At 37.5% G+C, this 16301-nt stretch overlaps 1 protein-coding gene across 5 annotated transcripts in view; it reads right to left on the bottom strand.

Annotated features, from left to right (window-relative positions):
• The window catches only part of GRID2 (glutamate ionotropic receptor delta type subunit 2), a 744842-nt gene that overhangs the window by 128423 nt on the left and 600118 nt on the right, over positions 1-16301 (bottom strand). For all 5 annotated transcript variants that reach the window (XR_003992319.2, XR_003992318.2, XM_030492665.2 and 2 more), the window contains 2 exons: positions 8608-8805; positions 1525-1837 (listed from right to left, as the gene is read on the bottom strand). Coding sequence is in view for 3 of the 5 variants with exons in the window: in XM_030492665.2 (XP_030348525.1) it covers positions 1525-1837; positions 8608-8805 (511 nt within the window). In the remaining 2 variants the exon portion in view is untranslated. The remainder of the gene's footprint in view (positions 1-1524; positions 1838-8607; positions 8806-16301) is intronic.

The following is a 16301-nucleotide window of genomic DNA, read 5'->3' as shown; positions in this document are numbered from 1 at the left end:
CTAATACCAAGAAATAAACTTATGTAAAATTAGTTGCAATCATGCCGTAAGGAAACTAATTCACAAGTTTTAACCTAACAGGAAGACAGATATAATGAGTCTAGTTCTGTAACAGACCAACTGCTCTCTCACAGTTGGATTCTGTAAACAATTACACTGGGAATATTTTGAACGGAAAGAAAACTTTATAAACCCACCCACATACATTCAAAAAACTTGTGTAGCTCTCAGCTGGCTCTGAAGTATTTGGTTTTCTTAAAAAAAAAATTCCACAATAAACATGAAACAATCTCTTCAGCTTTCCTCAGCTCGCCATCATTGCTAAAAGCAAATGATAATTTTAAAAGTAAGGTCTCTAGGTCAGTGTGTTTAAAATCATATCTAAATTTAAAATCATATTCTAAACTACAGCTTTTCTTTTTTTTTTTTTTTTTTTTTTGGATGGTGGTGTTAATTTAGCTTTTTTTCCCCTCTAGGAGCTTCATACTTGATTTTCATGCATACCTTTAGCTTTTACAGGTGTCATCTGATTGTTTCTAACAAGGAATAATGTAATTTCTGCATTATATGTCGCCAGTGCTACATAAAATGGTGCTTCTACCTACAGTGTTCCATCCAAATTCATGTTAAAATAAAAAAAAAACTAAGTGGGAGTGTTGAGCCTGCAGCGGCCATGGCTCTTAGTAGAGCAGATGCTCCATGCAATTACAAATAGGTGTACCTGCAGTGCCAGTAGTGACTGATGAACAATTGCATGGGGATATGCCAGAAGGTATTAGTTCTGTTTTGTTGTCAAGCGTTATTATCTAAATCTTCTTTATTCTCATACGAAGCTGTGTTTTTGTATTCCACTTTGCATTACAACCATGATTTGTAGACCAGAATTCTAACTAGTATGTAGCAGGCCAAGATCTGTAGACCCTGATGTCTTTAGGATTCATGGTTATAGCTCTACCAGAACAGGTAGATTGTGAAGAATTTGGGAATATAAACAGAATTGGAGAATAGCCTGGGCTACACCAGATGCTAGAGGGTATTGAGAAAGCATCCAGGAAGGCCAGAGAAGGTTGAGTCTGAACATTATATAGGAAAACTGAGATATATAGCAGAAGAAGGAGGAAAGAGTATCAGCTACAATAAGACCATTTTGCACTGGTGACTAGTCTAAACTTAGTTCAAAAGCTAAATACCAACATTTTCTGTCTGATGCATAAGAACACAGCACTCACAATAATTCTCCAGTATATGCAAAATACTTTTTTTTTCCCTAGAAGAAAATCATCTTTCTCTAACTGTAGTAATAGACAACTACAAACCAAAGCAAGCTAGCATGTAGTGCTCTAAAGGTCTCATAGTTCCCACACTGGGCAGACAAATGTTTTAGAAGCCTTATAGGAGAAGGCTTTCCAGCGCTTCCAGCCTCTCTGGGCTGTGGGAGCAAGGCAGGGAAGAGAAAGGTCTCTATAGCAATGGGGAGTATATATAGGTTTTGTCTCAGAGGTGGGGTTTCCCTCTGTCTCTTACCTTGTTGCACAAAGGATCCATACACAAACCACATGGAGTTGTAGAGGGTTGTGGAGGTCATGGATCCCATCTGAAGGCGTGGAGGGTTGAGCCAGTTCAAGAGGTAGACCAGTAGCCCTACTAACAGCACAGTGCCAGCTATGCATGCCCACAGGGAGAGGTCAAATGGTGCCAAGCAGGCAAACATGTCCACTGTCTTCTCTGCCTTTCGAAGCAGCACGCCCACAGAGTAGTCCATGTAACGTGTTGTGAAGTCCACCACATTTTCCCTGTCGGGGGTGATGGTTAGGGCAGAGATCCCTATGTCAGCTCTCTGAGAAAAGAGAGAGAGAGAGAACAACATGCATGAGTGAGAGCTACAAAAAGGATCTTTGTTCCTCTGTGATTTAAGCAACTTACAGAGAAGCAGATGTGCCAAGGCCAATGTCTTAAGTATCGTATATATGAACACAGAAATGTGACTAAGGCTTGAACAGAATAGCTGTACCACGGGTCTGTCTCTGTAAGCAAACCTCACTTAGTGGACTTGGACACATTAGCTTTCCATGTGATTATTTTCCAAAGAATCAAAACACTTCAAATACAGATAATAGCTGGACAAAATCTATTTCTGGTCATTCTTCTCAGCCTGGCTTACCGAAGCCATCACTGTCATTGTGGCAAAAGGCAGACCTTGTGTATAGCATTTCCAATCAGAGGAAATTAGTTGCCGGACAGAGCCACATGACATACAACATTTTGGTGACATGATGATTATGACAAAGGGCCACTGCACTGGGGGAACTTGAAATTTTGAAAAACATCAATTTGGCTGCAGAAAAGCAGATGTTCCACACAGTTCCTTTGCTATTAATTCCTTTATATCCTCCTCCTAAGCAATTCCATTCTTTACCAATCTGTTCTGCAGCTACCTTGGACTCACTTTGTGCCATTTAGGGTTTTTATTTCTAATTTAAAGAACCCATTTCAGATGAGAAGAGGATGAATAACATTCCTTGATTTAATCATTGTATGTCACAGCATGACTGGGTATTAGGTCTCCAGAGACATCAGGCACAACTACAGCAGCTGCTATTTTATTTTTCACAGGTACAATTATAACTGCAGTGAAAACAAGAAAGAATATTTAAGGCAGACACATTAACACCACTTTGAAAAGCCCAAATACCAAACAAAGACTGTAAATTCTAGATATTTTAATATGAAAAAGAGTACATAAAATACTTAAAGCTGCTACTAGTTTTAATCCATTTCTGCTCTGCCTAAAGCAGTGTGTGGTCCCTTAGAAGGGGGTGAGGAGAGCACAAAGGCTTTGTGTCAAATTTTATTAACCCTCTTGAATTTCCTTCTTCTTGCCCAAAGAACGCAGAGATTACTAGCTCCTTAGAAATGTGATGTGAAATATTAAGTGGCAAGGTATGGCAGCTGAAACTGATTAGAACTAAATTTGCAAATCATCTGGGCTCTTTTAATGCCATCTGCAAAACACTCTGCTGCCCACGGTACAAACATACTTTTAATCACAGTGCATTTAAGACTTCAGTTTCAATGACATTAACTTTATATTAATTGTTCACTTGCTTCAGAAAGTGGCAGAAGATACCTGGACGCCTGATGATGTGGACAAAAAAGTGTTTGAAAATATCGATTTGCTTGAAAGCCATAAATAAGAGCTTCAGCTTTAATTTGTCAGCTAGATTCTCTGGTGTCTTAAGCGAACCTGTGTTGATGTACACAGCTGAAAGCGTGGCTTCATGAATTCACTTCATGTCCCTTCCTAACAATTTTTTGTGAGTGATGATTTAACTGCCCTTTGCCTATGGGCAGCAGCAAACTCAGTCAGTAATCCAAGTAAAAATTTCATCAGAATTGCCCATGGAAACAACTGTAAATATAAATTTATTTTTAAAATCATTTACAAATGTAAAAGTCCAATGCTCTATACCAATAGTTGTCAAATAGGAAAATATGGCTATATTTACTGAAAAAGGTTGGTGTGTTTTGTTTTGTTTTCTCAAATATGTACCAAAAAGTGAAACAGGAATTCAGAGTTAAAGGAAGATAAACAGAAACAAAAAGTCCTAGACTTAGCCCCTGCTGTTTAACTTTAGCTATGTTAGTAATTATCAGCATGTTACCAAAATACCTCCCTACCACACTAGATTATTGTTGCATTTGTATTGCAAGTTGTATTTGTAAGATGTTTAAAGATTCTCCACTGAAAAGCAATATATGTAAGTAAAGATACTTTCACCAAATAATGGATCACTGTAGGACTGAACGATTAATAGAATTTTCTTTTGCCTTTTTTCTCCTTTTTATAAAGACAAATGTATTTATCCATAAAATACATTGAAGGACATTGCATGAAAAAGCACAGTGTGTGGCATTTGTGGAAATACTGCTTCTATTTTACGTCTCTGGGTAGCAGTCTCTCCAAATTTCCCAGCATTATGGTTCTAGTCTGGTTATCAGACAGCTATGGCAGAGGATCAACATTGTCCTAATGGAAATGTTGCATTTCCTTTGTCATATTGTAGCAGCGATCGTCATACAATTATGTCTTGCAATTGAAGAGTGGTAGTAAAGTAAAAAATTGAAAGGAGAGAGGTAAGTCCTGACTTCTCAGTACTCCTATGTTTAACTGTTAAAAAAAGTTACACTGATATATGACAACTCATATTCTTAAATTGCTAAATTGAATCATAAACACCAGTATACCAGAAAACTATGTTTAGCACAAAACCAAGCTTAAGCTTCATAGTTGATCTACTGATGGTGAGCATTCTTCATTATATATAGATTCTGTCAACTTGTATTAAAATTGTAAGACGAAAAAAATTAAATGCTTGTCATTAACATGTCAAATTGTATCAGAGAAGACATCCTTTTGAAGAAGTCAAGGTTCACTTAGTGCTTCTAAGATAGAAAGGCAAACGCATGCAATTATGTCAATATTTAGATATAAAGCTGCCAATCTGAATGATAAACATGAAAACTCTCCACTCACTAAGTTTTTGCAGTACCCAAATCAACCATCAGCATCTTAGATGTCTGTTTAACACATTTCTGATGAATGAAATGTGACTTCTGAAACTGACTGACTGAACAGCAGAGGGCATTATTTTTCTTTATGTGACCAGCTCAGGAATTTATGTCCCTTAACAGAAGTTCTCTTGAGGTCATTGTAGAGCAACATCACCAGAATTGGAAAATCCAGAATAAATGTCCAAATGGGTGTGATAGCATTGTTAGTGGTGTCACAGAACCAGCTCATCAGCAAAGGCTAGAAATCCCTGAAATGCCCCTGTGCTATTGCTTAACAAGCACATCTCATACACATAGAAAGCAATCCTATGATGATTCTTGTGGTTTGTGATCAAGAATAGCAAAAATAAATGAATCTACTTTAAATTTTTCCTATGAGCCTATCATTTTATCCATTTAAATATTAAATCAAGTTTCAAAGAACGACAGAAGCAATAAACCCACGTTCTGCAATTATTAATATGGACATGCAAAAATTAATCAGAGAGAAATTTTTGCGCAAGTTAACACACATACATGCAAATAACTGCTCTTTCACCCAGATACTATTTTTGATTCTCACTTTTCCCTCCCTGTTTGCTTTCTTCCTTCCTGTGCTACTCCCCTTAGGAACATGTGTTAAAAGTGTCTCATAAGAGGCTTCTAGTTGACTTGCAGTTTCTCTTAGAAATCTATAGGTATGTATTTAGTTTTCCTCTTCTGATGGACCTAAGTGGAATCAGGCATTTTTCCCTATGCTATTTGCTTCCTGATGGCTCCTCATTGGGGGGGGGAAAAATAAAATTAAATAAAATCCTAGCAATCAAGGTAGCATGGTGAAATGTGGCAAATAATGGTTGATGGATGTGAATATCCCTGGGAAGTTCAGAGCCATGCTGGAATGAAAACCTACTGTCCTCTCCCAGAAGTAACATTAGCCACATCTCTTGCCTGTCACACAGGCTCATCCCTCTGCTAATGTGCACTTGAGGGTAACTAAGGGAAGCACTGTGAAAAGACACAGATAATTAACAGCAAGAGAAAGATTTGCAGTAAAGTGCTGCTCCCCTGAGATGGTTTCAGCATCTCCACAGAAAGGTGCTGCTCTCTGAACTGATCCTGTTTGTGAGCTGAAGCTCTGTAGGATGCATTGAAAGCCCTGGTCATTTGGCAGGAGAGCGGCAAAAGCACCATGTTCTTCACTCTAAAAGCATTTATCCTCCATAGACCTTCTGATTCAGGCACTCAGCAAACAAAAATTTCCATGGCATGGTTACATTTGGTTTATTTTCACAGGAGAAGGTGTATGGAGCAACGACGTACCTAATATAGGTCTTGACAATCAAATGAGGGGAGGCTTGAATCTGTTCCCAAATTCAAATTAAAGACTAGTTGCTTTGATCTGCTGATTCCAGCTCCTATTTTAGCAGCCAACAGGGACCTTGTCAATCAAAGAGATATCCTTTCCAATGAGATACTCTCTAGAACTACCTGAAAGGAGGCTGTAGTGAGGGGGGTGTCAGTCTCTTCTCCCAAGTAACAAGTGATAAGACAAGAGGAAATGGCCTCAAGCTGTGCCAGAGGAGGTTTAGATTGGATATTCCAAAAAATTTCTTCACTGATAGGGTTGTCAAGCATTGGAACAGACTGCCCAAGGAAGTGGTTTAATCATCATCCCTGGAGGTATTTAAAAGCTGTGTACATGTGGCGCTTAGGGACATGGTTTAGTGATGGACTTGGCAGTGCTGGGTTAACAGTTGGACTTGATGATCTTAAAGCTCTTATCCAACCTAAGCAATTCTATGATTCTATGCACTTAAAAAGAAAAGGTGGCCAGTATCCATTACCCTTGAGTGGGGCTTCCTTTTGCAGAAATACATAGTTCCAAACTTATTTCTGGCTCATGCATTAAGAGGCAAAGAGCACTCCCTCTGTTTCTGGACTTCCTCCATGTGTTGGACAGACTATAATGTAATACTTGGTTGAGAAAACAAGGAAATACTCTGGTTTGAACAGCTTAGACCTTTAATTTAAAACTATTCTCTACTCTTTTGCTTCCCCTTGCAAAGTTGCCAAGCAGACAGATATTTGAGTTCTGGGAGCAGAACTCAGTTTACAGTAAAGAATGCAGCCTTTCAACAAGCTTGCACTTGGTAAGGGGTAGATATACACTGGCTGCTCGCCCAGAGATTCCCTTTTGCCTTAGGAGGCACAGGGAACAGGAGAGAAGGACACAGTGAATCTTTACTGCCAATTATATAAGGGGTAAGGAAGATAAAAAATTATATGCTGACATAGTATTGTGGAAACATATTTTCTGAATTCCAAAAGCAATTCCATTATTTCTTCATGCTATCTAACTGTATAGAAAGATTTCATATATATTAAGACTCATTTACAGCAAAACTTTAGCAGACTGGCAAGTCTGTTCCACGTACAACATTTACTTACAGTTCTAAGAGGTTACCACCTTAAGTGTGTTATTAGAGTTATTGGAACCCCTGTCTACTAAGGGGACAAGAATGCCATATATATTTTTCAGTGAACCATTTGATTTCAGTTGTTATGAGTTCTGTCTTATGAATCATTAACTTCAAATAAATAAAAAATGTTCCAGGCCCACTTTCATCTCTAGAGCCATCTAGTACTAAGACCCCTCTAGCCTGTATTATGCAGTGGCCTGCTGAGTCCTTTGCTGAGTACTGTAGTACTGAGAGAGTAGGGTATAGTATAACATCAGATATAAGGAGCAGAAAAAGTGGTAAAAATAAATCAATAGGCAATTGTGGTGTCATGCCTCGTAATTAGATGAGGGATTTTCTGCTGGTAAAGTTTAGAAGAAGAAGGAAAATACACTTTTCTAAGTGGCTTCAGCTTATCATCTATAATCACAGCTTTGTAAGGCCATAGCGAGATGGCAAAGGAAGTTTATTGTTACAGTAATAGTGTAGATTATGAACCGTGCTACACATACGGCATGTGTGGTTCTTTTCCATTTCAACAGGCTTCCTACTGCTCAGGAAGGCAAAATAGGTTAAACTTATCGCTATTTATTTTCTCCCCACAGGGATTTTTTTTTCCTTTTTCGATTTTTTTCCTCCCCTTTACTACGAGACTTATTTTCCAGCATTTTGCTAACTTTTATCTGAAGCATTGAATGATTAGGTCCTGTATCTGACCACATTGCTCTTAAATTCCACTTGCAGATTTGGAAAAGCACTTCCGTAAACAACCAGTACGTTATTTAAGTTAATATGTACTGGAGTTATTTAAGGAAAACTAACAAATGTAGGTCTCTATAGCTGTGAAAGCTGCCTCTACAGGTTATCTAAGAGCAAAGAAAATATATATGTTCATGGCACAAATAAGACATCAGCAGAACAGAGTCTGCATAGCCCTTTCCCTCTCAATGTGAGAAACTGCAACAGATAAGATGTGAAGAGTGGGAAAAAAATTGGCACATTTACTTGGTTTAATTTATGTATGATACAATATTGAACATTTAATGTAAAATTAAGTAGACTAAATGGTTTATTAATTACAGAATAGAGAATATACTACTCGATTCATACATCTACATAATGTGTTATTATATATCAATAAAACATTTACTGTTGATGACATAGTTCATCTATTCACTCACCAACATTTTTCTAAGTGCTATACATTATTTATGTAATGTATCACTAATTACTGCAACACCAATTTTTCCTCTTTCGAAAAGCCTCTTCAACTCATTTGTGTCAGGTCTTGCCAAATTAATTAGGATGCTGTGCATCCCATTATTTGACTGTATTCAGATTTCGCACTGCTGTACTTTGGTTGGAAAAAAAGAGATTGCCCTGTTTCTTAAATAGTTATCAGCAAGCACTATTTCTAGCTTTTTCTTTACCGCCCAATGTACCTGGGCACACTATTAGATGCTGGCAACACACAATGAACAAAGTGGTATCAATGACTCATTAGAAAAGGTTACTGGCTAGTGCAAAAATAATAAAGCACATATTATTTAGCTTTATCACATGACCTTATTTAGCAAGCTATTAATAACCTTACCTTAAATACAAGTTCTCCTATCAGTCCGTTCCATGACCCATCATCCTGAGGACTCCCATACTTGTGATCTGGTGCAACGTAAATTTCGTACTTAAAGCCAAGGTAAGTAGCCAAGGCTTCCAACACATCTATTGAGAAGCCTTGATACTTCTTTGGTTTTCCCAGAACATTTTCAGACACCATGACAAAGGGCTCTTCCTAAACGGAAAACAAAGGAGCCAACTGTTAGTAAAGAAATTACATCCCACACGTGGATGTCTCTGGCTGGAGAAACACCATATCTGGCAAACACAACTAGTAAGTCATGCTGTCAGGAATGAAAAACATGGCAAAATAGGCCATACCAGAGAAACATGCATTTTTCTTGTCCTTTTACTGTAACCTGAATACAAAATGGTTGCTTTTAAATAGTTCTATCCAAACAGCATCCATTTGATTAGTTTAAGAAGAACCAATTCTGGGACCTAAGTTTGTCTATGAGAATGACTGGTGAATATTCATCAAAAACATCCATCATAAAGGACACGTATAGATACTGAAAGTCGGAATTGGTTGGTAAGACTTCTGAACAATATGCTTTTCTTTTCCTTCTCCCCAAGATCTTGTTTTCTCTATTTTTATTAGTGGTTCTAATAAAATTCTCAGAAAGAAATTATTTTTTGCTAATTTTTATTAATATTTTTTATTTTTATTAATATTTCTAATAATATTTTCAGAAAGAAATTACTTTTCATCTGATTTTCTCCCCCCTTATTCTTTCTGTTGAGTGTTCAATTACTAGACATTCTTCTTCACTTTTTTTTCAATGAAACACAAAAAGAGATCATATTTCTGAACACACAAAAAATATTTGCCATGGATGGATCTCACTTATTTTGTTATTTATTTTCTCTGAGAACATCTGCCTGATCTACCCAAGTAGAGCAAAAGCATCAAATCTCTCCAAGAAGCTTGAGGGAACTGTAACACTTTTTATTTTTTAAACTACATTTTTGCCTTTTAATTTTTTAAATGGTGCTATAATTTAGTATTTAGTATGAGTTTATCAGAAACATAGTATGAGTGCTATAATTTAGTATGAGTTTATCAGAAACATCTATTGTGAGGTGCAAAAAGTTAGTTCTGGCTCATTGTGGCTTGGCCATGAAAAGCACATGAAATCACTTCCTGACCAATTCCTCACAGTCTGCATAATACACAAGCACACAGAAAACAGATTTGTTTTTCTGTAGTATTTGTGGCCCAAACTTTAATTCTATCTCCAGATGCATTTTTGTTGTTCTTTAGATCTTTTTCCCCCCGCTATTATTCTACTTCTCATCTCTTCAATGACTTTGTAGCTTTAAGTACTTTTCACAAATTTTTCACTAAACGTACCTAAATATTTTTAGTTTGGTAGTATGTCACTCTGTGTGAACAGATATCACTGAATTGTAGGCAGGATGTTCTCAGAATAAGAAAGCATCATTTGTAAATGCTTGAGTTAACATTCATGAGGACAGTCATATGCTGAGGATGCTGCCAAAGAAGCAAGGATTTAACCAGACTGCACTGGCAGGATGCTCTTCTCTGTCTGCAGTAAAACCAGAAAAAAAACCTCAACCCCCAAACCAAACCCCAAACCAAATAAAACAAAAACCAAACAAATAAAAAAACCCCCAAAACAAAAAACCAAAACCCAACCAAAGGTGGGGGGGGGGGGGGAAGGCAGAAGGGCTGACTGTCTCAAGTTATCATTTCCCAGTTCTCAGAATTTCTTTCTTCCAAATTATCCAAGATCAGCCAAATGGAATAAAATGGAGGACAACAAGTGCAAGTGATTTTTTTAAAGTAGCTTTCCAGTGCCTGGGTTCCAACTATATTGAAGAAATTTAAACTAAGTTGATGAAAGCCTCTCCTAAATGAGAACAGAGAGTGAATTGAGCCTTGCTGATCACTTGGATGAGAGATTCCCTATATGCAGACGCAAAACTACTGGAAAAAAATGTTTCCACAAAAAATAAATACTGTAATTTATCAATCTAAGCACACTATGCACAAAATTCTAAAGATTTGTGTGTACAAAGGGTATTTTAGGAGTTGATAATTTTCATATTAGAAAGGATTTATTCTTATCACTTCAAGTTATTAGAAAATAATTGTTCGTAAACTGAATTTTTGTTCAGTTAGTTACAAAGCAATTTCTAATTGTACTGATTTAAAGCACTGTTTAAAATGCAGTTTGTCATGACTAATTTCAGTCTTTTATTAAGCTATGTAATACTGTTTGCTGTTCAGAGATTTACCAAAAAGCCCCCAATGTCCAGTGTGCTATATATTTAATGAAATATAAACAGGCAAATAGCTTTATGCAAACCAACTAATACTTCCCAATTTCTGTTGAAGCCTGAAGCAGCAAAATATTTAATCATATTCCAACCCAAACAAAACAAATCTATTGCCATGCAGGGGTTTTTTGTAAACGTTTACACTTCTCGAAAGGCACTGAAAGAGGACAAAAATATTTGTCTTTAATTTTTCCCCCTTTAAATGCTGCAGGCTGAAGCTATGCCTGTTGTCCTTTCGTACGCTAAGAGGGTGCTATGGGAGTTCCTATGGAAAGCCATATACATGCCATCAATATTGGTGTTAAAATGATTGTCTCCATCCTTAAGAAGGCAGATCTTGTAGAAAGAAAATATGCAAAACAAAACCAGCCAATACATTTCTCACCTACTGAACAGAAAAATAGTAAGAACAAAAAATAAGCTCATAGAAAACAGGTGTCAAAAACTGCCAAGCTAACTGATGAATGTGGAGGTGGCAAAATTCACCTGCATGACGAAGCTTCCATTCTACCTTGAACCAGACTTTTCAAGAAAATCCTGATACATTTTCTCTCCAAAGCAAGTGGTAATTCAGACTATATAAGCAGGTCTTTATCAGAGAAGCCATACAATCATGATCGTTGCAGATATACTCAATACTCAGCTGGACAGTCCTGAACAAACTGCTCTAACATTAACCCTGCTTCACACAGATGCCACCCTAGGGTCCCTTCAAACCTAAATTATTCTGGGATGCAGTGAAGTGATCCAAGGAAGGCCACTGTTCCTGCTTCTCCTTTCTTCCACTTTTGGAGCACTTCTCTAGGTGACTGATGAGCCCCTGTGAGGCAAGAGCAGACTTTACAGCTGTAAAGTCAGGGAAGTCTGGAAAAGCAAAGAAGTTGCAATCTGCATGACTGAGGAAGGAAGAAAGAAAGGTAATGAATGGATTGCTCTCCCTTAACTTCTTGATTTTGCAAGATGGATGATCTGCCTCACTGGGCCCCGTAGCCGCCAGATATATTTAGGGGATGGGTTTGCATTCAACCTTAGTGGAGATCCTTTTAATAGAGAAGCTACTTTCCTTCTACTTTACCCCCAATGTGCTTCCTTGTCAACTGAACATAGCATTACTAAGCCCATGACAAGGGCTCCTTCTCAGAACAGCTGTGCAGTTCTCACTGGCTGTTTTCTTCTCGGGATTTAAGATGTGCTGCCCTGATAGGAGGAGGATCGATTTAAGACTTGATGTGGATCAAAAGGATTTCATACAGTATTGTGGGTTAACCGTGGTAAGACAGCTAAGCACCACACAGCCTGCAGCAAAATGAAAGTCAATAGCAAAGAGGTAAAGTTTCTATTAGAATCATAGAATCAACTAGGTTGGAAAAGACCTTTCAGATCAAGTTGAACCTTTACCCCAGGACTGCCAAGACCACCACTAAACCATGTCACTGAGAGTCTCATCTACACAGTTTTTGAACACTTTCAGGGTCAGTGATTCCATCGCTTCCCTGGGCAGCCTGTTCCAATAACCAATTACCCTTTTGGTGAAGAAATTTTTCCTAACATCCAGTCTAAATCTCCTCCGGCACGGCTTGAGGCCGTTACATCTTGTCCTGTCGCTTGTTACTTGGGAGAAGAGACCAATCCACACCTCACTACAACCTCCTTTCAGGTAGTGGTAGAGAGTGATAAGGTTCCCCCCAATACTGGGTGAAGCTGTGCATATTGCTTTTTACAACTGTAAGAAGTCAAAGTCTGGTTCAAGAGATGATTACCCCCTGAGCAAGAGAAACTGCAAAATACTAGCAGACTTGCACTATCTTAGGAAGGCTAAAGGCAGACCCAAGTTAAAGCAAAGTGGCACAAGAAAACGAAAGTGTTGGGAAAGATGACATGATAGTACAAGTACATTGGAGAAGCAGGTCACAAAAACACTTGTCTCCATTCATTTACCTATTATCACTAGGTTTATAAATCTTTTAAGGAAGAAGTTACACATTGAAAAGCTACACATCTTCTTTCCACCAGATCAACTAGCTACCTTCTCATGCAACAGCTCCGCTGATGCTTGGTTCCTTAATTTAATTAATTCAACCACTTGACCATCACAAATCTACTAAATTTTGTCAGGTGAGTTCATGTAATTGCCAGAGGTCCAGACAAATGCCAGAGCCAAGACAAGTGCTGGAGTAAGACTGTACAAGCAGAAGTGGAGGAAGTACCAAGGATGTGCTTAAACCTATTTTCAGATGTTCAACATGATATTATTTGAGCACATTTCACAAATTAGGATTTATCACTGAAATACTTGGTTGAGTAAATGCACAGATTTCATGACTTGTACAGCTGAGAAGTGAATCCAAGGGACAAATGCCTTAAACACAAACCGTTTTCCTTTTGTCTTAGTGCTTTCAAACATTTATACTTACAACTATATCTGTGTTCGGGCGAACCACGAGTGTAAAAGCAGGAAAACCAATAGCGGAAAGCAACCATTATATAAGAACTAAGGAAAGTGGGATCCAAAAAATGAGGTCTAGACCCAGGGAGAGAAAAGTCTTACTCTTGAAAGGACTGCTTGACAGCATAAAAATCGTAATGTGCCTAGTCCAGGGAGAACTAATAACAGGGCAATATAGGCACAAAAAGGAATGTCACACATCCAAAATCCAGCCCTCAAACCTTGCCCTTAATTTTACACGGGGTAGAAGGTAGAGAATTAATTTTGTTTTATTTTAAACATAACAGCGTTAATCAGAAGTTGATAGTATGGTGCTTGGAGCAGTCTAGATTCAAGACTAGTATACAGAAATGCTGCTCTTTCTTGCTTTTTTCCAACAATATAAAGGGTTAACAGTTTTGCCTATTCAGGACTTAGGTTCTGGTGCACATGAAAATGAAGTAATACAAGGTTTTGTAAGCACTTCAAGAGTCTAAGATTGAAAGAACAATATAGAATTTTTATTTACTCTGATGCAATTTGCAGACATGTGCCAATAATTTGGATGTAATAGTTGGTCTGAAGTAATCTTTTAATATCCTTTACTACACCACTTAATAAAGTTAAAAATAAGGAAGAAGAGAAAAGCTTTTGGGCCAAGAAGACCTTCACCTTTGGAAACAGAAGGAGCAATACTTAAGCTAAATAGCAGAAAAGAACAATTACTCTGAGTTTAACTCACGTTAATTAATTAGACAATCAAAGTGAAACATTGGTTTGTAACTGTGCTACAGAGGTGGGTGATAAAGTCAAGCAATAAATTCTGGCCCTAGAGGAGGCAGGGAGGGAAAGCAAGAGAACAAGCGCTTGTGTAGCGTTCAGGGACAACTTACACGTAGGGAAAAAGCATACCCCTAAACCCAGCCTCTATTCAGGATGATTTTTGGAAGCCACTAGAATTGTGACTTTAAATTCCAAGCTTTGATAGCCATCTTTTATTTCTTCAATGAAAATCAGGTTTTGGAGGTTCTGGTATTTTTTCATAGATTCTCTCTTTTTGCACAAATTACAGAAAACTCTCTTGAAAGAGCAGAAAAAGCATTCACATCTTCAACAAAGCATTCTAACTAAATATGTGAGAGAAGAAAATGTTGTGTTCAGTGGCCTGTGGTGGTCTCAGCCCAAGCTGTTAATGATTTTCCAAACACATCACATCGTCAGATTACTGAATAGGCAACAAGGCAGATTTTCTCTATAATTACAAGGGTGGATTCTGTGGCTTTAAGCTGACACTTATTTCAGGTTAGAAACTATATGAAGCCATGGCACACTGCTCTGCTGCACTCATTTTGAGTCATATGCTTGCTCTAAAGGTAAAAATGCTAAAAAAAATATGCTGGGACATACTTTATAAATGGAAAAGCAAAACAGAATGTTTGGTATTATTTTCCTGTGCATCTGAGTCCTCTTTTCTCATCACTCATCAGAAATTTCTAAACACAATGGAATATAATACTTTAATATTGACACTCTGTATTCATTAGAGGGGACTGTGTATTCATTAAACCCTCCCTTCTCCACTTAAAGGAGAAAAAGAGTGTTAAAAAACAGAAGCAAGAAATGAAGCTCAGTTGTGGGCAAGACCATCAATCTGTGCTCGGCACTGACTAGGAACAGTGGACAGACACATTAAATGATTCACATAGCTCTAGCAGAGCCTTGGCAATTGCATGAAATAAACATTCATTGTGATACTTTAAAATTCCCATCACCTGCAAATATTAAGAAACTGCTCTCAAAACTGAAATTCACTCTCATTAGTGGATCTCTCAATTTCCTTTCAATGGCTGCTGGATGACCAAGCAGAGCCATTGTAACCGTCAAGAAGCACTAAGTCTCATAAACCATAACCAAAACATTTTCAAGCACAGGATGCTATTGTCTCATTGCTAGGCATAATTACTTTTTCCTTAACTCATAAAATAATTAACCCCTTGCTTTTAAATGTTAGCCATTTTGCACTTCTTTCCCCAAAAGATTAGTGAAATATGCAGCCCCAAACACTTATTTTCCTCAAGTGCTTTACTGACCACTGTTTTGGGGATTTTATTTGGCTAGGAACAGCACAACAGCTTGTTATTTTTAATTGAACAGCAATGTACATTACTTCATGCTAGAATCAATAACCAAATTTTAATTGAAACATTTCATTCTCTCATTACGGAAATTCTCCCGCTAGCAACGGTTATAAAAATTGCTGCAAAACACAACACAATCCCCACCCCAAATAACACTAAAACAAAGATGAAGGTTTCAAACCTACAAAATCTTGGATAATTAAGGTATTCTTCTCATTCAATATCCTACTGTGCCAACAGGCTGTGTAACAGTATTGGCATCGAAAACCACTGTTCTCAGATCCTGTGCTTTTCAAATATACTGATTAGAAAGTCAGTTGTACTAACAGAAAAGTCTCCTTGCCTGCAGGAAGAAGCTAGTTCATGTCCCAGAAGCTGAATACAATATTAAAGGAAAGGGATTTTACATTTGGCCTTTGTTTGCCACTATCCTTATGCATGTGCTTAGTCTCTCATTTTTTTAAATGACAGTTCTACTGTCATCTTCAACAAGACATGAGTTTGTGCTTTCAGTTACAGTACTTTAAACAATATTTTTTATCCTGAATGAAATGGTGGCTTATGAATTTCTTATGCTATTTAGTTTAATGCTATTATAAGAACCAAATAAAAAAAGGTTAGCTCCCCTCCCCAAGACCTCCCATTGCCCTGCAATAGGACTAAGGCTTCTTTCAAAGCAATCTATGGCAATGGTCAATTAAGATGCGGCCAAGCTTTGCGTATTGATTTTAATTCACAATAACTTTATGCATCTAATAGCTCTTTCTGAACCACTATAGTTGTATGATAGGAATATGGATTGAG

The sequence above is a fragment of the Strigops habroptila genome, chromosome 7 (genome assembly GCF_004027225.2).
Source record: "Strigops habroptila isolate Jane chromosome 7, bStrHab1.2.pri, whole genome shotgun sequence".
NCBI classification, from domain to species: domain Eukaryota; kingdom Metazoa; phylum Chordata; class Aves; order Psittaciformes; family Psittacidae; genus Strigops; species Strigops habroptila.
Note: the sequence above shows the minus strand (reverse complement) of the source record. Positions and strands in the feature narration are given on the sequence as shown.